A 27,935-nucleotide genomic window follows, 5' to 3' on the forward strand; every position below is an offset into this window, starting at 1 on the left:
TGTCAACCCTTACTAAGCCTACTGTATTTCTTCCTCTGTATAGGAGCAACTGATACTGGCATAGGCTGGTTGTCTGGTTGAGCTGCAGTGCCTGCCACCGGGGTTAGAGTAGCTGCACTGTCTGCCGGTCTGATTTCCCCCTCTTTCCCTTGAGGGTCTGCATAATACTGCGCAGTGTTTGGTAGCTACTGGCCAGGGCCCAGCACAGTATGGTAAGCTGTGCCTCTCTGGAATAGCCACAGCATCTTCCTTTCAAATGTTCTGTCACTTTATAGGGGTCCTGTAGTTGCTCAGGGGTGAAATTCCAAACCATTGGAGGTGAGGCACCTCCTCTAGATACCTGCTCATACTCTTCCACATCCCATGCCACCCGTGACTATCCAGCCTCAGGGCAGATCTCTGGGTGGTAGTCTTAAATAGTTGTTTAACCCTAAACAAGACCCGAAACACATTCAGGACACATAGCAACAGGACCATGCTGGTTTGAGCATCCCGAGGATATTCGAAATTCTCAAAAGCTGTCATACCTTGCCCAAAGGAGAAAAGGGAGGCAAAACAGCTGGCAAAAGTATCCCCCCCTTGTTTGCCCCATAAATTGAGTGTGATTATTAATAAATTCCGAGAGACTGTGCCCAAGGTATGGGCAGGACAGCATAAACACCCCAACATAACTGCCTGAACAGTGATGTTATATCATAAGTTGATACTACACAGGACAGCAGAATGGTAATCCTGATCCCTCTCCCAGAGGTAATAAGCAGCATCATAGGGAGTACAGAGGGCATGTAAGAATTTACATAACACAGCCATGCAAACAAACAAAGCAACATTGTAACCAGCAACTATCTGACTAATATGAGAAATGCACATAACAAATTCAGTTTAACAAGCTCTGGTCAGATCTGTTATCTCAACCCTTCTCACCCCATGTTAGGTGCCAAAAAGGACTGTGGTTTTGGCCTCAGCTGGCAACAAAGAACCACAAGACTTCCTGCCCCTTCCCCTGGCTGGCTCCCCCCTATAGACCGGGCATGGCACTACATAGTATGAAATACCTGTGTCCCATGCCAGATCCTTGGGGAAGTTAAGCCTATCCCCTGCCAGAACCACGACAGTACATTAAACAAAAAAAAGAAAATAATTGGCCACAGACATTTTTATATTGAAAAGAAACTGTTTCCATCCATCAGACAGAACAGTCAGACAAATGGCACCAGATGTATTGTAAAAGCTAAACATATTAGATCTTCATCTTTAAGAAGGATAAAGGTAATTTCTATGCAAAAATCATACAGTGTTTCCACATCATGGCTGGTATCAACCACACTAAGCGTTTAAATACTTTCAGTTACTGTTGGAGTGCATATTTCCCCTGCCATTACTGAAGCTCTGGTTTGTTATTGCTTTCAGTTACCATTCTCCGTTTTTATCAGTTCTTTGATGATGTGTAAGACCTCGTCATCTAGGAAAGAAAACAATCACAGTGAGTGGAAAAGAGCGAGCTTAAAAATTGATTCCCAAAACCCAAGAAAAATCAGAAGACAAGTCTAGCTTTCAGCAACTTTAAGACTTTAAGTTTTAGGCTATGCCAGACTCAAAAACAAGACAAGTGATTGCCATCTGCGAAGCAAAAAGGGCAAACAGTATGTCCACAGTACATCATTAGAAAGTTTATAAAATTACTCAACAAGGCGGTTGTGGCCATTTCAGTATTTCACAAAAGAAACTGAAAAAAATGATGGGTTAAGCATACCAGAACTTCCTTCCTTCCTCTCCACCTACAATATTCTTCTGAGCATCCAGTGTTGTAAGTTTAAATTGTGCACTTCTCTCTCATAATTTGGGGGTCAACATGCAGTTCCCCATCATTTACCTAAGTTGCAAGACAACTTGCATAACATGTAAAATTCATCCATATCTGAGGTTCAAAACAGAAGTAAGATTGTGTGTGATGAGATGCATACCTCACCACTACCACTACCTTGAATGTTGTTACCAGGGATATCTTTAAAACAGCAGTTGTGCACATCTCCATACATTTGCGGTGAACCACATAATACATGTAGAATTAGTACTGACTTTTTGGGTGTCTCTCAAGAGATTGGAATGATATTCAGGTCACACTAACCCTACTGGGTAAGGAAGCAGTGTACTAACACTTCCTCAGATTTGCCACAAGGTCCGTTTAACAAATATATAATGTCAGCAATGCAGTAATAAAATTACCTTCAAGTGACATTTTAGGATTCTCAAGTTTCTTCTTTAAAACAGATTCAATGAGAACTCTCAGCTGTTTGAAAATTACTGCTATCTTTACAGGAGCCTATAAAGAACAGAGAAGACCAATATTTGCATTACTCAGACATACACCAAAACACAGATTAAAAGATTACCTTACAAATAAATTGAAGTTTATAACAAGACTCGTGCAAGCATGATGCATATACATAATTCTAAGCATATGGGTAGCATACTCATGAAATGACTGGTCTTACATTATGCCCTCTTAGCTTTAAGCATCTGTTTTTTGTAGCATCACAGCCTAAAAAACAGCAGCTGGGAAGGGTAACTCAGAATATGTTCCCACACATATAATGAACAACCAGCATAGGGGGGAAATTAATAATTTACCAATATCCTACTTAGTCTAATTGCTTTTTTCCAAGGCATAAAAGTACAAATTAATTTATACCTGAAATATCTATACATTACTCTCTCAGGAGGTCTGCCTGGCCTCCTGAGAAAGCAATCACAAATCCCACTACAAATTTGGATATCTAAAGCTGAAGCCCTTTCCAGGAATCTTTCATTTTATCCCTCCTTCCCTGTTCCAGTCTTTATTTCATTTATATACATACTGCCTGTGGTACAATAAGTAGCTATTATGGAAAAAGAACAAAATGCAACATATTCTGCTTAGCATTTCAGTAGAAAACCAGAAATTCTGAAGTACACTACAAGATGTAATCAGCCCAGCCAACCTGTAGCCACTGAGAGATCATAATAAGTTCTCCAACAAACTCAAAAGTGAGCTGCTTTTTAAAATTCTGTATTCACAATAACCAGTGAATTCAATTAGATGGTTGCTTGCTTGCATCAGCACAGTGCAAGAAAACTAAAGTGTTTTGTAGCTTCCAGTCTTCCTTTAGTGTAACACAGGACCCATTGGAGCACAGAAAATTGTAATGAAGTAGCTGGCAAGCTAGCAAAAGCCAACATTTGCCATTTAACAGAATTTACAGAGTATTTTGGCATATCGCCAGTTTCAACTCTGCAAAAATACGCTAAGAAAATGCATTCAGTTTTCCCATTCCCAAATAAAACTTCTTCACCTGGAAAGAAAAAACCCCAAACAAAAAACTGTAACACCCCAAACCCAAGCAAACAAGCATTTTCCATTTGGATTTTTTTTCTTGCCCAAAATAATTCTGTTTGGGCTATAAAGCAAAATAAATATAACTTTAGAGTTAAATATGTACTGCCATGGTTATAAGATTGTAGGAAAGGGTCATATAAAATAGCACACTCGTCTGCTTTCAGTACCAGCTCTATAAAACATGGTTTAGTCTATGTCTATTTCAAATACCTTTTCTGAAATAACACTGACTGTCTTCAGGAAGAGAGAAGGAACTGATTTGTTACAAGTCACATATTACAAACCTACACTTTCGAGTGTGATTTGCTAAGATCTCCTTACATGTATACAAGTTTCCCATAATTTCCTTTAATTCTCTCCTCCTTCTTTCCTCTTGCCTTTGTCCCACATATATAGTGTTCTGAATTAAGCTTGTACATAGTGTAATACAAAATCCCACAGAAACACAAAAGGTAGTTATTGTTCCAACACACCTGAAAATGGATCCAGCCATCAACTGTCAAGAGACGCTCCCGATGCTGGACTTCTATATCCCCACCAAAAAGCAAAATGGGAAAGGGCGATATTAAAGTAGTCTCTCTCAAATACACCTTAGCATACCTCACCTGCACATAAACAAACACAAGCATTAAAAACAACAGAAACCCCCTCCTCAAACCACATAAAAATCTATAACACCAAATTTGATTGCTACTTTTAAAAGCAAAAAAATACACTTTTTTTTTTCCTTTTAAGATCCAATCAACACAAATCATTGTACACAGAACAACTAATGGCAATTTGTCTGCCCTAGACCACATAAAATACATCACCTCGAGGTAAATGACAGGCTTATACACTACTAGGAAATTAGCTAAAGTAACAATTTTCTTGCTAAAAATTCAAACAGAAAGCAAATGTTGGTCTACTGCTATTCGGAGAAGAGACAATAAAATTAATAAACCCACTGAAGTAAAAGGCAGGTAAAACTCTTCCGGTATACATTCTTCTTAGTAGCAGCTTGCTTGTAAATCTATCCACAAATGCACAGCATACATGCTTAAGTGTGGGCACATGTGTAGACATGTACACACAGTAAGTTATGGGGCTCAGCATATGTTATTTCTGGCTTTGGAGCCTCTCACAGATAAAGGTGAAATGGGATGGGAAGGAGTTGTAGAGGGAAGAAAGGAAATAAAAAGTGCATCTTCACACGGAAGCGCAGGCTTTGTTTGTTCAACTGTTCACAGAGTAAACTCCCCACCTTAATTGCTGTCTTGCCTTTACACTACAAGGTTCTTGGGGGGAAGAAATATTTTCAGCTCTCCGAAATATACTATCACTTTATACACATTAAGAAGTCCAATTAATTTCCTGCTTCGCTATCATGAAGTTGGCCATTAAGAAACTGCTGTCAAGGTTTTGTTGTACCAGAAGTGTAACAAATATAAACGCTTGAATTTAGCAAATAGCTGACAAAATTTTCAGTTGTGAGGGGGAAGAAAGTGACAGGAAAAAAAAAAAGCACAATTCACTTAGGAAGTTCAGCAGTCAATTGCAGAACCGGTTATTTCATTTTAAGTTATTACTGGAGATATGCAAGGCCTGTATGAAGTTTCAAAACCTTAGAGCCTGCTTTGAACAGTAAAAAAGAAAAAGCACGATTTAAAGTGTTACTACTACATATTACTGCTTAAAGTGATATTAAAACCAACAGCACTGTATTAACAAAGTCAATGATACTACTAATTTAAATGACGCACCAAGGTATGAGTTACACCATGAACAGACTTGTTGATGATGTTCAGCCTTAACTTTTTCTTCAGCACACAGTTGACTCATTTTTATGGACTTTAGGATCATTAGATATTAAAGACTCTTGAGATGAACAAGACATTCAGATATACTTTACACTGGAGTATGTTATTTGATATTAGAGGGATAACTCCACCTTTACAGAAACTATCAGCTACATTCACTATTTTCACTTACCTTCTCCTGGTAGAGGAGCCATCCGTATGTCTGTAAGTCTCGATTTACAGAGGACGGATGCACTTGTGCTTTACCTTGAGCAGTTTCTACCATGCAAGCCAGCTTCTCTGTAATATCTACAGACTTTGTATATATTATTTTTCCTACATTGTCATACAGCCCAGCAGTCAACACAGCTTTCAGAAGAGCTATTTCGTGGAGAGAAAGGGATCGTGTGGCTCCACTTCCATCCCATCCACATTGTGTTGTAGATGCTGTGAATCCTGCTGCTCTGACCACCCTTATGAGTTCTTGCTTCACATCCTGAAATTATTAAGGTATCAGTAAAACTGAATTTAAAAAGGTACATACTCCACACCAAATATTCATGTTCTCCAGGGGAAAAAAATCTCTTACTAAAAACACACTTGTATTTTCTGCAATCACTTTGGAATACTGGCTGTTTCTATGAGAAAAACATTACCTGGAATATAGGCTTAGATATATGGTACTATATAAACTAAAAATACTAAATCTCTCACCTGTAGGTGAAATAAAAAGATGCTTAGGAGAGCTCAGTCACCCAAACTTAAATAGGAAAGCCCAATTACAACACTTTCTTACCAAAATTAAAAGGCTATTTACAAAAGTTCGTGGCTCATCTTTCAAACTATCTGCTAACCAACCTGTTCTTCTATATCAAAAATTAACACAATCCAAGTATTCTAATTTACAAGTTTTGATTCTCTGGTGGAGAATGGCAGCAACTGCCAAGATGTATACCAACAAAGTGTGCATATCAAAACTCAAATGCAGACACAGATACCTTGAGTAAGGGTGTGCATTTCACCAGTCCCCAGCATTCTGCTCGTTTTTTTCTTGTCTAAATAGTAACCATGGTATAATGTCTCTTTAAGAGGGCATGACATTTTTAGAGGGAAATTTTAACAAATAACTTTTGAGTGCAGAGCATAATTATTTGGTTTACCTCCAGAGTTAACAATGAAGTCCTATTAAGGAAATTTCTCCTGCAATAAGTCATTTCAGCACGATACCCCCCTTCTTGTCGAGCCCTCTTCCACCTAAGGAAAAAAATCCTGTCTTACTACAGCAAAAGGAATCAGATCAAGAGTATAACGATATGAAAGTGGTAGTAAGTTAAAAGGCAATACTGCATTTTGGTCAGCATTCTCCACTGAAAACTAGAAATCAGTTGCATTAACAGAGGTGAATGCTGCTGGTCTAAGCATTCTGGAGAACATGCCTGTAATAAATTTGACAGATTCTAACAATACACAAGGTAATTTTCTCTCAAAAAAAAAAAAAAAAAAAAAAAATCACACTCTTCTGTCTTGACAGCTGAAATAAAATTTAGGTACGGTTTTCAAGAACTACTGTTAATATCCTAAAATGAAAAAAATGTATATCATTTTATAATATATACATTTGTACATTCTCAAATACAAAATATTCAGGTCCGCATACCACAGACAGCAAACAGAATACTTTAAATACTAGGACACACAGACACAGTACATCTCTGTATGTGTGCAAGCATAGTTAAAAGGACTTAACAGATAAGGTACTAAACAAGCTACCTTTTTGCATTATAGTATTTGGTAATCTATTGTTATTCGGAAGAGAAAAACTTCAAGTGCAAGCAATTAAAGAAAAGATACTTACCAAGAATTCTTTACAGAACTACATTACTTGTTATCTGCATCTAGCTACAAGCACAGGAGAATTATTATTTACCCCAGATAAGCATTGTAGATTGTTATATGGTCTGAAACTGCCATTGCTAGAGATGATTTTGCAAGATCTGCTTCATCTTTTCTACCAATCGGTGTAGTAAATGGGGATTTTTCTGTCATAACAGCAGCCAAAGTTGCCTGCAATTAGTGAAGTACACATCACTTAAGAGTATTTTGTTATAAGCTTACACGTTTATCATACAGATAGCTTTGCTTTTTTTTTTTTACAGTAATATTTAATGATACTTTATTTTATGTTCTATTAAGTCTCAAGGAAAACTTATCACCACAAGTATCTCCCACATAGAATTCAGAACTTACTTATATTAAAAATTCCTTACAGATTGCTTTATATCCACTGATAAAATATTAAATCTCAAAACTTAGGTGAAATGGTTTGTCAAAGGACAGAGCAATACCTGATATTATAAAGGTCACATTAAACAACTGCTTTAGATTAGCAGGAGACACAGAGAACAAAGAATTTTAACTTTCAGTCTTCAGCAACTAAACATACCCATGCTGCCTCCTCATTTGTATTAGGAGACAGTGTAAACTATGCAACGGTCTTCACACAGTAGGTCAATTAATTTCCAATGACTTTACATCAGCATGTTCTTGGCCCACAAACTGTGGGGTAATTCAGACTGGTCTAACCCACATGTAAGAGGGCTTTTTCTCTAAGTGTCACACTGCCTGCGATCATAACGGCAGAACTGGAGACCAAGTCTGACTATCCCCTTGTGAAGAGTACCTAGGAGTTTAGAATCATAGAATCATTTAAGTTGGAAAAGACCTTTAAGATCATTAAGTCCACCCGTAAAGAACACTTAGATTGTTCCCCTCCATGATGTCCAGGTGCACTTACCTTAAAATAAACATTTTAACTTCTTGCATCATCCTTTCAAAATACCTTGTTGCAAGGTATCAGATTAATTGTAATGAGTTAACCATTTCTATACTTTTAAAAAAATATTTTTAAAAAATAAGGGTTTGTTGTTTGTTTGTGGTTTTCTTTGTTTTGTTATTTTTTGTTTGGTTGTTTTTTTCTGTTGGTGTGTGTTTTTTTGTGTTGCTGTTTCTTTTTGGTTTTTTTTTGTTTGTTTGTTTGTTTTTTTTTGTTTTTTTTTTGTTTTTTTTTTTTTTACTTACCACAGGATCCAAGCAGCCAAATATAGCACCAAATATAAGCATTTTGCCAATCTTTACGTTGACAGGAAGGGCAGCGAGGTGCTGGCCCAATGGAGTCAGTTTGGGCTCATTTAACAGACAAGCCCCAATCTTCCTCAACAGGTTCATTGCATTACCAATTACTTGCTGCTGTGGCGGGTCTAGTGCTCTGGAGAGGAAATCTTCAGGAGAGCCAAGATTGCATTTCTGTGGAGTAAATGAGCATATATTTCAATATAAAAATTTATTATAATGAACTTTCATAGCAGCTACAAAGGAAACTGGAAAGCCTTTCTTGCAATCAAAACCCCATATTCCTTCCCCTTTAAACCAGCCTCTTGGTTCCCAGAATGCAGATGTGCCCCACATTAGGTTAATGAAACTTCATTGTTTGGAAGAACTTCATATGGCATGACCACTGATCACAGAAGCGTATTACTGATGGTCACAGATGAGCAGAAGAGTTGCAGACTTGATGACAAGCAATTTAACCTGGCACTAATTTGCCAGGTTGCTTGTTTTCCCATGTACAACCTACCCACACAGGATGGGGAGAAAGGGAATGGAATTGCTTCCTTAAGCAAAAAATCAGCTTGGAGGGTATTTAACTAAGTTTGAATTGTCACTCTGAGGTAAACCGCTATTCTCACTCAGCAGCATGCTGTGGATTTTCCAACACACATGTACTGGGTTCCCCCCTGCCCTGGTGGGAGAAGCCCCACTAACTACACTGGATTAGGGATGTCCTAGCAAACCTTTTTAGCTAACAAGGGTCAGTAACTCCAAAACCAAAACAATACCATAATATGAAGGCATAATTCCTCTAAAGGCACACGCAGTATTTCTGGAACGGAATATTCCATGAAACTTTCAAACCTGCAACATCATAAAAACATAGAATCACAGATATTTGATTTGATCTTTTAATTCAATTTATAAACTCATGTTTCACATGCTCACCCTTTGCAGATGTTCTTTTGAGGGGCAAGGTAGGGAGCAGCAAGTGTTTTAATGCAGGGGTAAACTGGTCACCCTTTGATTTTAAGGCCTGTGTGGTAGCTTGGAAAGCAAAAGTTTCAGTGAAAGAGAAGGAAATGCAGTAAGACCCTGATTTTCAAAACAAATTCTTAAAATGCATAGCTTTCAAACTGAGAGTCTTGCATGTGGCTAAAATGCACACTTCATTATTTTGAAATAACCACTTTAACTGTTTCTCATCTGAAAGTTGCTTTGGACTTTCAGACAAACAGGAAAAGAGGTTATTCCAGTGCAGTAAAAAACTAATTCTGCAGTGCTGCATAATTTGATATTTCCCCATCTCTTATCCATAGAGATATCACTTCAGAAACCTACAGATTTGTCTGAGAAAAAATTCAAAGTTCAGGAGGTAAGGTTTGTGTATATTTGATGCAGGGCAGTAGATGTTGTTAAAAACTGATCTTCTACAGTTCTTTGGTGCTGCACTTTTCCTTTGATTATGAGTCTTTTTGGTTTTTGGGGTTTTTTTTGTTTGTTTGGTTTTGTTGGGTTTTTTTTTTTTTTTTTTCAAACCACTACATCATAGAGACAATAAGAATAAAATTAACTTTTAATTGTGAAATTATAACTTTATTCATATGATATTCAAATTCTGGTTTGGTTTTTTTTTTGTTGGTTTTTTAGTTTGATCTTTCTAGTTTGCAGTAACTGAAGTGAATTTCAACAACACTTCTTGTTTTTGCACAGAAAAAAGACAGAGATATTTATGTGATTAACAAAATCTTGCTAAATTAATTTACAGTACCTGTCTCTTGTGTACATTCGGAAGCAGAATCCATCCCTAACACGCCCAGCTCTTCCTTGTCGTTGCAGAGCACTAGCTTTACTAACAAAGGTCTCCTCCAGGGAACTCATCTGACTACTTTCGTGATACCTTAAAAATTGTAAAGCAAGTGCCCATTGAGATTTCAGAATTAAAATTTTGATGTATACTTAAATACCAGCATATTAATAATATATCTAAATAGTATTTGAATATTGTATTTAGTTTTGAAAACTAAGCATACCTGGGGGAAACTGTACATCATAGAACCTTGGATATAACTCACTAGTGAAAATGTAAAAATTGGAAAATGAAAGAGCTATTGTACTGTTTTATCTCCCCAGCAATTCACAATTGTTATAATACATTCTTTAGGGCTTTTCACATTTAAAACGGACAAAAAGTGACTTCTAAAAACTGAGATAGCATAAAAAGGATCCGCTTTATTTTTAAACTAGTACTTAATCACAACTCTCCACATCTATGAACTCCCCTTGCTGTTCTTCACACCATTTGAAAATCCAAAGATTCATCCCAAATTTGTACCTAAAGTGCAAGCTGTTCAATGAGCTCAGCACATTTCTTGTCAAGAACTGCAGTTTAGTAAGGAAACTGCAAAAATTCTTGCAGTACTAAACTCCAAATATTTATAGTAATTACAGTATGATCAACACAAATCAAACTCTCACCTATTTTCTTTTGTTCTCCCAGTATCAATTACAAAGACAACATCTGGTATTGTAATACCTGTCTCCGCTATATTGGTTGCCAAAACAATCTGAAAAGAAGTAACATAACATAAATAGAAGAATTAGGGGATGTCTACCTAAGTTTTTATCCTTTTAATCAATATTATGGAATAAATTTGTTTAAAGTTTTTTGCCCAGAAATGTTTCCTTAAGTAATCTGACAAAGAATTAAAAGCTAGATGTCTTGGAAAATGGTTTAGTCTTCCGAATTACTGAGGAATCAAAAGTTAAGTGAGAATTTTGCATTCACTTTTTGTTTCATAATCCATCAGAATTACTAGCTAGTACCTGCCAAAATTGGTAACTTTTTAATTAAATAGCTCGGCAGTAAGTAAAATACTACTTTCCTACATAAAAGCTATAGTTACTGGTTAACAATAGTTAAAATAGAGGAAAGCAACAATTAAAGAAGGTCTTAGGGAAATGTTAGGTTTAAAAATTTGTCTGATTACTGTCAAGGTTTTCACAGCATGCTCGCTTTTATCTATTAGAGAGCACCAAATCAGAATAATTGTTCCTGGGATTTTCTCACTGCAATGAAGTAACTGGTTGCTGTGTAATTCTGTATGATTTGATTTTAAATCAATTCAGAGTTGCACACACAGAAAGTTTCTCCTTTGTAGTGAACTTTGCATTTTTAAATATATCATACCTTTCTAATACCAAGAGGAGGTATTGTAAATGCAGCTGCTTGATCTTGAGTTGAAAGAACAGAATGCAAAGCTATCAACCTGTGCCTAGAACAAGAAATTACACTAATTAATATACACTTATCAAGTTATGATACAGTAAAAAAAATAAAAATGAGACCAGAATGATGACAACAGTTTGGAGAAAGCAACCAGAGTGGACACTTGAAAGAGTAAAATTTTGTATGACTGGGTATGAAAGTCTGCTTCAATGTTTTATTATCATGTCAAGAAAGGATACCACCATTAGTTCGTAGGGCTGTTGTTCTACTTGGTAATAATGCAGGATACTACTACTGCAGAAACCTAGGTTAATTTACATCAATAGCCTAGCAAAAAAAAGGGACATAGGTGTCCATGAATCTGAGTTCTTTACATTGTGCTTCCAAGACGAGGACCATTACTGAAACTCTGAACAGAGCTATAAGCACAAGCAACTTCCAGCCTGAGCAAACAAAGGCCTTCAGAGATGAAACAGCTAGAGATTTGTACTTTCCTTCTTTTCCAGACCTTGACATCTCTGTCCATCTGTGAATCTTTAGAATTTGACTGCAAGTGTTCCTTTTATGCCATTGTGTTGCTAACTTTTAGTTACAAAATAAATTTCAAAACTACCTTGTCATTACAAGCCTATGCTGTTTCTCTTGGTAGGTTACTGTCTCTGGATCTCTTCTCAGGAAGTAGTAACTTCCATGTAAACAGTAAGCTACAGAAAGGTATACCCCAGATACAGTAGTTTCCATACCCTAAGCAGTAGAAAAGTAGTAGTCAAGTGATAAGTTTATTGAAAAATAAAATAATTATTACTGTACTATTCCTAAGCACCTGTCGTTTTTGCTTGTATCATTTTCAGATAATAAAAGTAAGTTTGCAGCACAAACAGCTCAGAGGCATAACTCGCAGCTTCCCTTTTCAAGAATGGCAGACCTTAGAACCCAACAAACATACTAAGTTAAACTCTTAATTTATAAAAATACCTGCATTACCTGTCACGCAAGTTAAATCTTCTGTCAGTTGAAATGAGATCATACAGCTGTTGGATATGGGCAAGACCTGGTAGAAAGATCAGCACAGCACCCTCAATGTTCTTGAACTGGGGACTTCTGTCTGGAAAGTTACAGTACAGGCACACAGTTAAACATACACTTGCAAACATTTTCATTTGAGAACAGGAACTAATACTGGGCCCTGCGGTAAATGCTTTTTAGGATGTTTCACCAAGGGCAAGTGAGCTAATTGGTGACATCAAGATTGGAGGCAGCCTGGGCTGCATTGATGATGCATGGGTGGAGTTTGCAGACCTGAGGGATAGCAGTCAGGTGAAGGGTAAAGTCAGGACCCTGAATTTTAGGAAAGCAAACTTCCAATGGTTCAAGGAGTTAGTCAATAGGACCCCCTGGGAAACTGCCCTCAGGAACAAGGGAACAGAATAGAGCTGGCAGATCTTTAAGGACGCTTTCTGCAGAGCACAAGAGCTCTCGATCCCCAGGTGCCACAAAAGGAGGGCAAGAGACTGGCATAGCTGAGTCAAGACCTGCTGGTCAAACCAATGGGCAAGAAGGAAATGCACAGGCAGTGGAAGCAGGGACAAGTATCCTGGGAAGATTACAAGGACACTGCCTGGTCATGCAGGGATGGGGGTCAGGAAGGCCAAGCTGCAGCTGGAGCTGAACTTGGCGAGGGACACAAAGAATAATAATAATAATAAGGATTTCTACAGGTATGTCAGCCAGAAAAGGAAGCTCAAAGAAAGCGTACCTGCCCTGATGAGGAAGACTGGCAAACTGGCAACAATAGATGAGGAGAAGGCTGAGGTACCCAACAACTTTTTTTGTCTCAGTCTTCATTGGCAATCTCTCTTCCCACACCTCCCCAGTGGAGGGATTGCAAGACAGGGACTGGGGGAGCAAAGTCCCTCCCACTGCAAGACAAGATCAAGTTTGTGACCACCTCAGGAACCTGAACGTATATAAGCCTAAGGAACCTGACAAGATGCGTCCCAGAGTCCTGAGGGTATTGGCTGATGTAGTTGCCAAGCCACTCTTGATATTTGAGAAGTCATGGCAGTCAAGAAAAGCCCCCGGTGACTGGAAAAAGGGAAACTTTACACCCATTTTTAAACAGGAGGAGCCTGAGAACTACTGACCTGTCAGCCTCCCCTCTGTGCCTGGGAAGATAATGGAACAGATCCTCCTAGAAGCTATGCTAAGGCACATGGAGGACAGGGAGGTGATTCGAGACAGCCAGCATGGCTTCACCAAGGGCAAGACTTGCCTGACCAGCCTCGTGGCCTTCTATGGTGGAGTGACTACATCATGCACAAGGGAAGAGCTACAGATGTCATCTGTCTGGACTTCTGTAAGGCCTTTGACATGGTCCCCCACAACATCCTTCTCTCTAAATTGGAGAGGTAAGGATTTGATGGGTGGATTGTTCGATGGATAAGGAACTGGTTGGGTGGTCGCATCCAGAGGGTAGTGGTCAATGGCTCAGTGTCCAGCTGGAGATCAGGGACAAGTGGTGTTCCTCAGGAGTCCGTATTGAGACAAGTACTGTTTAGTATCTTCATCAATGACATAGACAGTGGGATTGAGTGCACCCTGAGCAAGTTTGTAGATGACAGCAAGCTGAGTGGTACAGCTGACACCTGAGGGATGGAATACTGTCCAGAGGGACCTGGACAGGCTCGAGAAGTGGGCCCATGTGAACCTCATAAGGGTCCACAAAGCCAAGTGAAACATCCTGGAAAAACCTGTATCAATAAAGGCTGGGGGATGAAGGGATTGAGAGCACCCCTGCTGAGAAGGACGTGGGGATACTGGTGCATGAAAATCTGGATGTGAGCTGACAATGCGCAGTCGCAGCCCAGAAAGCCAACTGTATCCTGGGCTGCATCAGAAGTGTGGCCAGCAGGGTGAGAGATGTGATTCTGCTCCTCTCCTCCGCTCTCTTGAGACCCCACCTGGAGTACTGCGTTCAGCTTTGGAGTCCTCAGTACAGCAGATGTGGACCTATTGAAGTGGGTCCAGAGGAGGGCCACAAAGATGATCCAAGGGCTGGAGCACCTCTCCTATGAGGACAGGCTGAGAGAGTTGGGGTTGTTCAGTCTGGAGAAGAGAAGGCTCCAGAAAGACCTCATAGCACTCTTAGTACTTAAAGGGGCCTTATAAGAAAGATAGGGACAGACTTTTTAGCAGGGCCTGTTGCAACGGGACAAGTGGTAATGGTTTTAAACTAAAAGAGGGCAGATTCAGACTAGATATAAGGAAGAAATTTTTTACAATGAGGATGGTGAAACACTGGCACAGGTTGCCCACAGAGGTGGTAGATGCTCCATCTCTGGAAACATTCAAGGTCAGGTTGTATGGGGCTCTGAGCAACCTGACGTAGTTGATGTCCCTGCTCATTACAGGAGGGCTTGACTAGATGGCCTTTAAAGGTCCCCTCCAACCCAAACTATCCTGTGATTCTATGTAAGAATGTAGTCAAGTGCTTCATTACAGTAGAAAGCACTGGAAAATAAGTCCAGAGGACAGCCCCACTATATAAACTTCTTTAGAAATAGACTGTACCTAAGTATGCAAGCAGCTCCAATATAAGTTCAAGGTTGATCTTGTAAGGGTTCATATAGAAGATAGCCTGTTGTGTACGACTGCTATACTTTGCATAGTAAGGAGCCAAATCAATACCAGATCCAGACTGGATTGGGACATACTCCTAAAAAAGAAAAGCAGGAAAAAAAAAAAAAAAAAAAAAAATCATTCTCAGTGGTTTAGAATTAGGTAACAAAGAAGGTCAATTTGTCATTTGCTTAATTTAGGTTTCTTAAAACAGAGATTGAGATAAGAGACATTTAATTGTCTAGCTTCCCACCAAAATCGGCATGAGTTAGATTAAATCACAGTCACCTACACAACCTGTGTATAGGTATCTACTACTGTTAAACGACATCCCAGATTTTAAAAAAAAAAAAAAAGAAAAGTAAAAATCAAAGTCTGTGCAAGGAGTACTATACAGTCTTTTTTTTACAACTGAATACAGTTCCCAGGTCTGTATCTGACATTCAGTTGGTATCAATTCCAAATGGGATAGCAGAGTGGCTAATCTTCTTTTAAAACTCCTGTTTTAGGGGAGACTGGTTTCTTATACCCCTTCTCCTCTCCCTCACCCCACCCTTTTCAACTTTCATCGCAACTGTTAGTTAAGACTGAATTAGGTGGAAAGGAGGATGAAGGTAGAGTTAGCAGACCACACAGACATTTAAGTTGTTTATAAACATCTTACAGATATGTACTTCGCTTAATAAGGCTTCTATGTTAAGTGGCACTATTGTAAATTATTTCATTGTTAATCAATGCACTTATCCTATATGCACCATATATCCTTCTGTATTGAAGGCTCAACAGAAGAAAACCAAAGATGAAGGAGTGCTCAGGAGAGCAGTAGGGCTTCAACTAGAGGATGCTGTTGTGATGTGTGGGGGTACTACCACTCTAGGGAAAAAAAAAATCCACAGAGCACATGACAGCATACTTTAATATATGCATCAGTGTTTGATCACATCAAGCTAAACAGTCCTGCAGAGATTTTGAGAGAGCAAGTAAGAGAAGACAGGTATCTACTCAAAATATATACAGCCTAGATGAACAGCCTAAGTTGCGTAAAGTCAGATGGCATTCACATACTCTTCCCTTCAAGAATTGTGATCCAAAATTACATACAGCTGTGACTGCAGAGTACCTACAGGATTAATCTCAGCCTGTTAAACCAAAAAGGTCTACATAATAATCTCATGTAAATCATCTCATTTGGTATGCCAAGTAAGAGGATCTTGGGAGTTCTTCAGCTAAGAAGGATATGGGCTTTGCCTCTTCTGTTCTTAGGTTCACCACTTAAGAGAATTCTTTGGGAGAAGACACACACTTAAATGCTTTCTTTTGCTGCTGTTTATAGGTCTAGAGCTGGGAATCTGTACAAAAGAACTCAATGTCAAATATAGCAAAATCAAAGCATCTATAAAGGAGATAGAGAAACAAACATACCAGTGCAGCATTAATAAATATTTGTTTTCCACTGTAGGAGTGCCATTGTGTTTGTCTTTTACCAACCGAAAGAATATTTGATATCATACAATCCAATCACATTTAAGAGGAATGAAAGTGATAAAATAAAAATCGCAACATTTCCAAGCCAACACTAGAAATTCCTATTTTACCTGATACTTAGTAGTGCCTCCTCCTTTGCTAGTAACGTTTATTGTTACTTCCTCCTCCTCCTCCAAGAACTTCTGACAGTATTCTGAGTCTTTCTCCAGAACATAGCCAGTTGCTTCAATTACATCTTCAACATGGAAAATCTTTAGCGAAAATTCACAGAAGAAATACAAGGCATGTTAAAAACTAATCACTTTTTTGTTTTTTAAAGCTTACACACAAAGCTGAACAGGGCATGCCCTTCTCTTATAATGTTGTAAGAGATCTTGCAAATTTCAACTTAAGCTTTTTTATGCTTTTTGAAAACCTTAACTTAGAGCTGCTATGAGTTTGTTAATGAGCCTCTCCACACGACCACCACCATTACCTTTACCATAGCCTATATAACATGCCTAAGAAACATACATAAGAGTAATGATAATGTTGCATGGCAGGGGGAATTCTTTAATGCTTTCCCTTTCTACCTAGGCTGAATAGAGAAAAAAGAAAGTGTCACTGATGGACTGATTTTAATCAATAATTAATCCATCAGAAAAAAATACAAATCTGTACTTCAAAGCACTGAAGCTATTTTTTATTTTCAAGAAGGAAAAGTGTTAAGTCCTTGAAACACACATCTAAGATAGGTATTTTTGGTAAGAAAAAAGTGACACGGGTGTATCACAGTATTTCCTATAGACACTAACCAGGCTAACACTGTATACATGCATACAAAGTGTTCTGCATAATCAGAGAAACATTCACCTACCTCAACAGGGTAACTCCTCCCAGAGATCCTTAAAATGGGACAGTGTGAGAAATAGCTGGAGAACTTCTCACTGTCTACAGTAGCACTCATTAGAATCAAATGCAGGTCTGAACGTTTATGCAAGATCTCCTTCAGAATAACTAGCAAGAAATCAGACTGGACGCTTCTTTCATGTACCTAGAATTAGAAAAACATATCTATAGTAAGGTTTTAGTACAAGTCAAGGCCCAGAATAACTATAGTTTCTGCAGAATAGTAAGAGCTGATAACCTCGTCTACAATAACATGAGATATACTTGAAAGAAGACCATCTTCTTGAAGTTTCCGAAGCAGGACACCTGTTGTACAGTACAGTAGTCTTGTGGCTTCTCCTGTTCTTGACTCCATACGAATTTGATATCCACACAGGGAATTCTTTAAAAAAAAAAAATTAAAAAATACAGGATAACTTAAAATAGTATAGAAGCTAGAGATGTTCAAAATTAAGTGAAATTTAAGCCCAAACCACGACAGTTAGATTCAGACACCGAACAAATTGCTAATTAATTAGTACAGTGTGTCAGTCATTTACTATTTTTTCCACACACATGCTTTCCTTTGTTAAGAAAGGGAAAATACACTGAAATCTGCAACTAAGTTTCTCCAGAATAGCAACAAGCTGGTAAACTCGGTGTTCTTTTCAGTTCTCAAAAATATTTTTGCACAGATCTACTACCATAAAACATAAAGGACCTTGCTCTTCTTCAAGTAAGAAAATAACATGTTGGAGGGGACCTCTCTCAAAGCAGGGCCTCACTCAAGACCAGACTGGATTGCTCAGAGCCTTATTCAGGGAAGTTCTCATTCCTGCTCTTCATCACCCTCTAAAGATTTCAGAAGTCTTATGTAGATACCCAGAGGTTCACAGGTGACAATTTGGAAAGAAACAGCTGACATAACAAGAAGCCATTTTAAAGGCAATTATTTGGTTATGTAAGAAATAGCATTTTCACTTTGTATCAACAACCCAGCCCCCTGTATTTGATCAAGACTAGAAAAAGGAATTCAGACACATCTTACATTTCCTCCTGGTCCTGCTTCGCAGCCTAGCTCTTCACAAACCCTGGTTGCCAGACTCACTGCTGAGATTCTTCGGGGTTGTGTGCAAACAATATTACATTTATTTGATCCTTCATCTAGCAGCAAATCTTCTAACAAGAAATGTGGCACCTGGGTACTCTTCCCACTGCCTGTTTCACCAGCCACAACAACTACTCGATGTTTTTTAAGAGTTTCTACAATTGTGTATCTATGCTTGAACACAGGTAACTCCTGTCTCTCTTTCAGAAGCCTCTGGTATCTTGAGGAATTTTGCAGCTTTTTGAACAAAATCCTTGAAGGTTCCAAATCATCTGCACCTGAGGTCTCAAGGGAGAGACTGCTGAAATCCTCATCAGAAACTAAGTTTTCCCAGGAATCTTCAGGACCCTCAGACACCATTGGTTGGTTTTCAGATTGTAGCTGCTGTTGTTGTTTGAGTTTGTTTAATAATCTAGCAATAAAGTTATCACGAGGTTTGTTGGTTTGTATCTTGTTTTCCTCTTCCTTTTTCATTTCAATATCCCTCCATTCTAGCCAGACATCTCGGTAGGTAGGAGGCAGTAACTGATGAACTGACTTCAGGTTGAAAAAGCAGAGAAAAATTACTTTACATACTACTAAGCAGTATCGCTATTTTACACTATTTTATGTGTAAATGAATTTGAGCGGCAAAAGATATGATAAAACATTAAATAGGGAGCTACTTCTAAATACAGAAACTATGAAAGCAGTAATATAAGTGTAAAAAATACACTTTATTTTCAACTAGTCTGCATTCTTTACAACACCAAAAGAATAGTTTTACTATCAAAAAGTTTTCTCCTTGTATGCTACAACACATATGCATGATTATAGATAAAAGCAAATTAACGTACAAGTAAAACAATTTAATGGGAAACACTTCATTAAACTGTTTTTAGAATTTAACTACAGTTATTATAACAAATAAGTGCAGAGGCAAATTTTGGGATAAAAACAGCAATATTGGTGAAAATCTTACTTGTCCTTTGGTTAAGTGATAGAGTGCCAAAGTAGCAGCTAGATGTTGTGCTTGCATACTGTCTTCTGTTACAATTGTAGGACACATTGTCATTATATCGTCTGACGATTTTATAATCCTGACCCTTAAAGACAAGTTCATACAGGCATTTATCTTAATTTTTATTACCTATACAAATAGCACACCTGTTAATGTTTTTGTTAAAACCATAGGAGTGAAATTCAAATAGAGAAACTAAGCTAAATAAACTTAACTCAATAATATTTTGTAAAAAGAAACAGTCAATAAAGTCTAATTGAATAGCAGAAAGTTTTCAGCAGCAGATTCCAACAGTGAATTTGTGATTTTTTTTCCTCTTATTTCCTCTTATTCTTATTCCACTTGGAATAAGAATACCAGAAGTTAATTGTCCAAAATTATCTCACATGTTCACTACAGAACCTTGCATTCAGCAGTATAGAATTAAAAACAAATCCCTTTTTCATGGGATCATTCACTAGAATCTTATTTTTGTGATAGCATCCAGGCTAATAATTACTTTTGCAGAGCTATCCAGAGTGAAATACCTCCCTGGTGGACTGAAAAATAAAATGACAGTTTGGATAAAACACAGTGTATTCCTATAAATCTGGATCAACATCACAGGACAGAAGTAGCCAGCATTTTTATTTTTATATGAACCAAAAGAAAAATGTAAAGTTTATAGGAAATACATACCTACATTTCCAATATTTTCCAACTGGAACCTTTTCAAAAGCAGGATTTGGGCTCTTGGGAAAATTCTTCCTGCACCAGTCAATCAAAAATTGCTTTGGAGATTTACCAGTCCAGCTTCGAGCACTATAATCAAAATTTCGTATATCTAGAGGTTCTTTCTTTTTCACTACAAGAGCAGAGAGACATATTTTAAGTCTCAGTTTTACATTCCTTTCATAGCCAAGAACGTTTTTACTTCCCCTCCCCTCCCCACCATGTATTTTTACTAGAAAACAGTCTGACATGTTTTGCAGAAATACTGGTACTGATACATGACAGGAATTCCTGCTTTTCCCATAAAGTGATCTAGCAGGAAACTAATTACAATATTTTGTTTGCTATCTTTGATCACCCAATAATTTAAAGAACTTTCATTAACATTTGGTTTTTAGAAAAAAAGTAACAGTTCAAAGGTTTAAAATGAAAATAGGTTAAAAAGATGACAGGGTGACAATGGAAACAATAACTAGCCCTACAACTAAAAAAAAAAAAAAAAAAAAATCGAAAATTTTAGATATGACATTATGGCAAAAATAGCTTTCAACATCATCTGCTAAAACAAATACAGATTCTTTAAAGTCAGCTTGTTCAGTCAGGTAGTCTACCTCCTTTCCCACAATTAGAGCTCGGTGACTCAGGACTGCTATGCAATGCAACCCAGAAAAACAAGAACTAATACTGGAAATTTGTGGTACACTTAATTTTTACCAAAGCATTTCCAACACACCTTTCTCTTCCTTTGCAGCACCATCAGGTTTTTCAAGCAAGCTCAAATTCAAAGTGGTTTCTTGAGGCTGAGGTGAAGGAGTTTTTTTCTTTTCATTTTGTTGTTGGTTTGAAATCTTTATAGCTGGATTAAATACAGGATGTTCTTCAAGTACTGCCATTTCTGTCAGAGAGAATACAACTTACACCCATTAATTGCTGAGTATTTATTCTTTAAAAAAGAAACAATTGATTATATTAATTTATACTAAGCACTCAAAAACAGTAGTAGTGAAATGTTACTGACTTTTTAGAATTTCACCAACATGGAAAGAATAGATTCAGGAAAGAGTGCAATTCACATGGTGGCGTAAAAGTTGATGAAATCAATTCAATCTGACTCAGAGACTTATTTGTCTAAGAAATACACAGGCCACAAAATAAAACACGGGTAACTTGCATAGCTCTACCTTGCTGAATTCTTCTTATTTTCTCCTGTGCTACCTTCTGGCTTTGCTTATCTTTGTCTTGCTTGGAGATGCTTGCTTGTTCTTTTGCTTCTGAAAGCTTGGCAGCCAGATGTACATACCTCTCATTCTATTTCAAACAGAATTATTAATTGCAAGTTGAATATTGTATGCTTGTCACTTTTAATGAACTTCGTAACAAAAAAAGGGGGGCGTTTGTCCTTTATACCAAGCTTACACAAAGAAGGAACAATGAGTTTTTACATAACTAACAGTCAAAACCTCTCAGAATTTGATAGTCACTTTCCTAATCTCACTGAGGTGTGTTTCAAGAATTATTCCTTTCCAGCACAGTGCATTCAGTATTTCGAGTCCAGTACAAAAAAAATAGGAAAGGAAAAACAACTTCAGAAAGGAGTCGTTTCAACACATTTCCCCTTCAGTAGCCTGCAAATGTAAAAAAATTATTCAATCCCCAATTTTTAACAAATAGATCCACCACTTGTAGATGTACCAGACATACGAGGTTTTTGAAAGACTTCCATGTTATTCTATCTTACCGGGTCAAACTTTTCTTCATCTGTCTCTTTCGCAGACTCATTCTTCTCTTCATCACTCTGTTGCTCAGCATATCGCAAAATCCATTCCTTCATACTCACTTCTTTCTCTTTCTCCACATTTTTGCCCTAGGAAGAGCAACAAAAATTAAAAGTAATGATAACAGTAAGTGAAAACACCGATGTCTTTCTCTGTCGGTATTTTGGAACTATTGCTTAAGATTACATATATAAACTAAGTTGTCCGACATAAATAAAAAAAAAGTACAGAACAAACTTCTCCAACCAGGGCAAACATTTCACAATATACTCATAGATCTTCACACTTGGATAATTATAACTGCTAAAAAACCACTTAAACTAAAAAAAAAACCCACCACTTTTGCAAGAAATCCTTCTGATTTCTAGGTTTAAGGTTCAATAACCACAGGAATCAAAACACAGGGAAACTTAAACCCACATATGTAACTAAAGAGTGCCATCTGTAAACAAATAGAATGAACCTATTCCAGGAGAAAATTAATCTATGTTTTACCAAAAAAAAAAAAAAAAACCCCAAACTATGAAGAGCCTTCTAGATTTCACACACACACAAAAAAATCTTACCTCAAATAACCATTCCATTGAAGTTAAAATAATGTGGGTGACAATTATTAAGCATACCATATTTTCAGTTTTTCACAGTGTTGGAAGTCAATGCAAATTCTGTAGAACTTTCTAACTTTCTGTTAGAAAACTTCATCCTCTCTTTCCCCACAGTAAATACAAATTAATTTCTCAGATTACCTTAGATTCAGGTCCATTTTCTTTCTTTTTGTTATCTACTAAGCGAGGCGGAGGTTCACGTTTTGACACCGGAGAACAAAATTTTGCTCTAGGTTTCTGTTGCTGTTCTTCAAACTGCTGGCTAAAACCTTCAGGCAAGGAATCTTCAAAATAAAAAAAAAACATGTCACAGAAAACATCAATAACAATTACTGAAAAGCTTTTACAACATGTTGGGAGCCAACTAGAAGAATACAAAAGAAAAACAGCATGCCTGAAATAAAATTAGTCTTTAGCATTTAGATAAGTCAGCGTTTGCTTGCTGGACTTTCATAAAAGTTTAAGAGTAGGAACAAGAGGTCTAGAAGACTTTAAACACTAAAAAGATATCCCAGAACCAGTCAGCAGTGCATCTAAGAAAGGAACACTGTCATGACTATTGGTCTTAGTGAAACAATGTATTTAATTACTACTATGAAGCATTCCCATGTGTCCTGGTTTGAGCAACACAGGATTAATTTCTCTTCTAATGCTTGGGAAAAATGCACTTTTAGAAGATTCTAGTGTCTGAATTTGTGAAAATATTTACTTTGTAGCCAGCTATGGTATATGGGTTTAAAAGTCTATGGTTTTGAGCTTGCCAGGTTTGGGGATGAGCAGAAGCAAGACCTGAGCACTTGACTCAAGCTGGCCAACAGGATTATTTCATACCATGAGCATCACATTCACTATAAATTAGAAAGTTTGTTGCAAAGTTCACTCTCTCCCTTGATAGCTGCCATCCTGAGAACTCCTTGCCCCAGTGTCAGACCCCTGAGCCCTTCTCTTTCCCCTGAAGCCATAGTGCTCACAGTGTCCAACATTTACAGTCCACTGCTGGGAGTGCACAGCTTCCGACTCACAGAATTGGCTGAGTATTATTTTTGCATATTCTGTATTGGTATCAGGATCAGTATTGGTTCTTTAATGTTAATTATCAAATCTTACTCTATTAAATCTGTTTATACTTCAACTTCCAGGTTTCCTTGTTTTTACCCCGATTCCCTTTCCCTGGTGGGGAGGGGTCATCAGGTGATAGAATGGTTGTCTAAATGACAACAAATTGTTACGGGTTTCTCAAACCATAACACCATGCCAGAGTAGGTCCTATTACTCTTCTGTTAAAAACTGCAGTCAATTCTCTGTCACCATAGTTACCATCAGGAAGGTTTAAACAAAGCCAGTCAAGTGCAGAGTGAAGATCACCGCCATATAGAAGTGTATTCTTCATTGCTTCTTCAATGTGCTCAGTTTTAAAAGAGAATCTTTGTAAAGCCATGTACACATCCTATAAATAAATAAGTCAGAAAATACTAGGATTTAATCTAGCAATCTAATACTGGTTTATAAACTCTTATTTCCAACATATTGTATAACTGGCATTAAATGGAGGTAAACAGCATAAATTAATATATTAGAAGGCTGAGTAAAAAGATTGTTTTACATACAGAGCTTACAATATTTAAAATAAATATGTAAACATATGTATAAATAAATCTACATTCCAGCCTCTGTATAAAATATATTTTCTAGTTAGAAAGATAAATCTACAATTTTCCAGCTATATGGAACAAAAAAATGTAGAAAACATGAAACATTCAGATTAAGTGCTATTCCTCTATCCTGTCTGAAGACTCCGATTTTAGTTACTGAATGCATAAAGATGCTTACTTGCTGATTCCACTAACTAATCATTAATGTAACTACTGGAAAGCATGATATGCTGGCTTGTACTGCATGCAGAAGTGTAGTATGATACATGATATAAGTGACAAAAAAAACTGTTTATTCTAAATAATCAATCTTTGGAGAACACCACTTTAAACTCTACCTGTAGTTTCTTAGCAGTAAGTCTTCTGGAAATCATTCCTTTGTCATCATTTTGTTTTTTATGGTCATTGATTAAATCAATAATCCTTTTCTCCAAATTACCATTTATCATCACCTGCACAGAGAAAATTAGTTGATACAAAGCAAAACATTACAAATTTTTATGACATACCAATGCTTTTCATGGCTAAAGAAATAAGAACGCAGAAATCACTCTGCCATTCAAATCCCTGCGCTTACAGCTTTCCATAAGTGCAGTAAACATTTCTTATGAAAGGGACACTTTTTTGTTTTTCCTTTTGCAAGCTATACGCTTTTACTTGAAATACAAGAGTTCATTCCTTATTACAGAGAAGGCTCATTTACATCTCCAAGGAAATTTAATGTGTCAAAAGGAAATGCTGTAAGGAAATAAAAAAAAAAATTCTACCAGAAAGAACAAGGCCTTTCTCCTCTGCTTACAAGAACTAGTAAAACATAATTTGATCATCAAGGTACAATCTGTGCCACTCTCCTTCCTACCTGTCTTAAAAAAATAATTTTACTAAAATAATTATTTCAGTATTTTTAACACTTCAAAGCATGAAGCAAGCTTTGGTTGCTACTGAGGTCATTGTATAAAATCTGTATTCTCCCTCAGACAGGAAGAATTCACATGCACAGCAGAAACCCAAACATAACTCTTAACGGTCTTGTATATCATTTGTTACTTAAAAAATGTAGACATTCTCCTGCCCTGTTAATTTACCCCTATTTTTAAAGCACACTCAAAACCCCCAAATTTATCAAGCTTTAACCAGTTAATGTCTAATACATGAGTATAGTTTACCTCCATAACATAATACTGAAAAGCTAAAGAAATTTTTAGTTGAGTAAGAGAGTACTATGAAAACTAAAGCTGTGTTACATAAAGAAGATACTCACCTTAAGAACAGACTTATCTAGATTTGCAGCAGCACTGGAATCTGTTGAACTAAAACTGTAAGTTTTTGGACCTGTAAATCGCAAATACCCATAAGTTACATAAGCAGAACACAGAGAACATTGCTTACACTAGCTAAAGCAGACCAAATACAACACAGGTGAGTGCAAGCAAATATTATACTAATTTACCAGAAACATACAGGTACCTAACAATAATAACAGTACAGAAAGGCCCTTGAACAAGGAAGAGTGAACAAGGAATAGGTCTGACTCTTAGTAGACAAAATATAAAATCCCAAAAGGCACAGTGAGAGGAAATGGGATTGACTGTTTACTCCCTCTCAACACTGTAACAAGGAATGCCAAATAGGGAAGACAGTGGCAGGTTCAAAACAAGCAAGACTGTTGAGGGTTTTTTTATTACAAGTGCATAGCTATGTAACAGAACTCTATGCCGCTAAAGCTGTGGATTTTGGATGTTTACCAAAGCCCTTGGACTTCCACATCCAAGGGCAGACAGGATAGCTTTGTGATAAAGAAATCAAATAATTTGGGAGGGCATTGAAAAAACATTGCATCTGGCTTAGGAAAGCCCTAAGCCACAACTGGTAGCCGACATAATACAGCCCTACCGCGGTATCACTGCATGTCCAATCTATTCTTACCTAGGTACCTGCTTTTAGCCCCTATCTAGGAGAGAGCACTGGGTTACAGAAGTTTTTGGTCTGATCTGCTACAGTCATTCTTAAACACTTTTCATTTAGCAGCTGTTAGAAAAATACCAAAATACAAAGCTATTTATCATCATTAGAATAACAACATACACCTTGCTGTTGGATTCCATTTTTTTTCAGAACATATATGCTGTTTCTTGTACTGCACAGGTATAAAGAAACTGAGCAATCTCACAGCTTTCACCACCCTGTGAGGCTGTGCACCACCCCAGGGGGAGCAGCGTTGTGCTCCAGGATGCACAGCTACCTCCCAGCTCCTCAGCCTGCCAGTGGGCAGGCTGGACAGCTCATCTGTGCTGGGCTCCCTGCAGAGAGGCTCCAGGAGAGCCCATTTTAAGATCAGGACTGGGTGTAGGTAACTGCATTTCAGGAAAAAAAAAAAAACAAACCCACAACCAAACCATATCACTTCTGCTCAGGAGCTACAAAGAGCAGTTAGCCCTCACAAGCTACTGGCACTCTGTGCTACTACACAGTATTTAGACTACATTAACTTCCTTTTCACTTACACTGACTTATTTTTCACCACAGCAGACAACCTGGGAGAGAGGCAGGATAGTTTCTGAAGAGGACTGAGCACCACAGTGTTGGAAGAGCAGGAGACAGAAGAAATATGTTTAGCAGAACCCAAATTTGTAAAAGTAGAGGATGTGAATAGGTTCAGGAAGTTCAAGTTAACGGATTGCAAGACTTTGTGTTAACAAGTTGGAATCTCAAATGGCCTGGCCACTGCATGATTTGCTCATAGTCTCCAACACAAGCTGTTACCAAGTGTAACAGACACATCTAGCAAAGTTGTTTTATCGAAAACCAACAACTCACAGTGCTGCCGAATACTAGTTTTTTGGGCTGCATCCACAGCAGTCATTCGTCAGCTCATCTAACACCGCTGAAGTACCTCCAGCCCTAAAACCGTGCTGGACTTTCTCCATGACACAAAAAAAGAATATCCCAAATCCACATTACCTTGGTTTTGAGCACATACAGAATGAGCATCTACAAGAGAAGCTCATTACTGGGCAAGTGCCACATCACCACTTCCTCCACCAGAACTGCCAATAATTTAATGACAAACTTTTTGTAACAAACGCAATGCATCAATGCCAACGTCTCATTTCCTCAGGGACACCCCAGGAAGCAAGATGGGCTAAAGCCCAGCCTGACCAGCCCCGTGCCAGAGAAATCCCCCTGTGCTTCGCCCCATGCTCAATAACGCCAAGCCTTGTGGCAGGCCTTCTCCCGTAGTGCCCAGGCCCCAAGGCACATGCAGGCCGCGCCCTCGGGGCCTCCCTGCGCTCCCGACCAGGGGCGCCGGGGCGCCCTTCAGCCGCCTGGACCCTGCACCCCTCCTCCCCACGGCGGGGCCGCCCCTGGGTCTCTCTGACCAGGGCCGCCTCAGGTCGCAGGGCCCAGTACCTTGCTTGACACGCGGCTCCTTGGAGGCGGGCGGCGGCCGCGGCGCTGCTCGGCTGCTCGCCTCCGCGGCGGCGGCAGCACCGGCCTCGGCAGCGGCTCGAGCCCGAGCAGCCGCAGTGGCGGCGGAGGCTGTATGGGCCGCGCTGCCCGCTCGCTGCTTCTTGTTGCGGCCGCCCATGACACCCCGTACCCGCAGGAGAACCGGCCCGCCC

The 27,935-nt window shown here is 38.2% G+C and overlaps 1 protein-coding gene across 1 annotated transcript; it reads right to left on the bottom strand.

The window, feature by feature from the left end:
- Nucleotides 1–862: 862 nt before the first annotated feature.
- On the bottom strand, nt 863–27,905 carry DHX29 (DExH-box helicase 29). The gene is made up of 27 exons (XM_082497237.1): nt 27,724–27,905; nt 25,574–25,644; nt 24,651–24,764; nt 23,978–24,107; nt 22,802–22,944; nt 22,019–22,144; nt 21,462–21,588; nt 21,014–21,175; nt 20,248–20,413; nt 19,531–19,654; nt 18,510–19,106; nt 17,721–17,864; nt 17,451–17,627; nt 16,705–16,845; nt 15,062–15,206; nt 12,476–12,596; nt 11,453–11,537; nt 10,741–10,829; nt 10,034–10,162; nt 9,051–9,126; nt 8,233–8,457; nt 7,082–7,218; nt 6,315–6,408; nt 5,348–5,650; nt 3,850–3,981; nt 2,227–2,323; nt 863–1,462 (listed from the first exon to the last, which is right to left on the bottom strand). The coding sequence occupies exons 1-27, from the start codon at nt 27,899–27,901 to the stop codon at nt 1,407–1,409; spliced, it is 4,089 nt and encodes a 1,362-aa protein (XP_082353363.1). The 5' UTR covers nt 27,902–27,905; the 3' UTR covers nt 863–1,406.
- Between the last annotated feature and the right edge of the window lie 30 nt (nt 27,906–27,935).

Source organism: Vanellus vanellus (assembly GCF_965231255.1).
Source record: "Vanellus vanellus genome assembly, chromosome: Z".
In the NCBI taxonomy this organism is placed as follows: domain Eukaryota; kingdom Metazoa; phylum Chordata; class Aves; order Charadriiformes; family Charadriidae; genus Vanellus; species Vanellus vanellus.

Bases quoted from the DNA above. Each gene is read 5' to 3' on its own strand.
- DHX29 (XM_082497237.1), bottom strand. From the start codon at position 27,901: ATGGGCGGCCGCAACAAGAAGCAGCGAGCGGGCAGCGCGGCCCATACA. The intron at 21,176-21,461 runs GTAGAGCTATGC...TCTCTCTGACAG, and splicing joins AATAAGAAGAATTCAGCAAG to AAATGGCAGTACTTGAAGAA. The intron at 20,414-21,013 runs GTGTGTTGGAAA...CTGCTCTTGTAG, and splicing joins TGCTGCAAAGGAAGAGAAAG to TGAAAAAGAAAGAACCTCTA.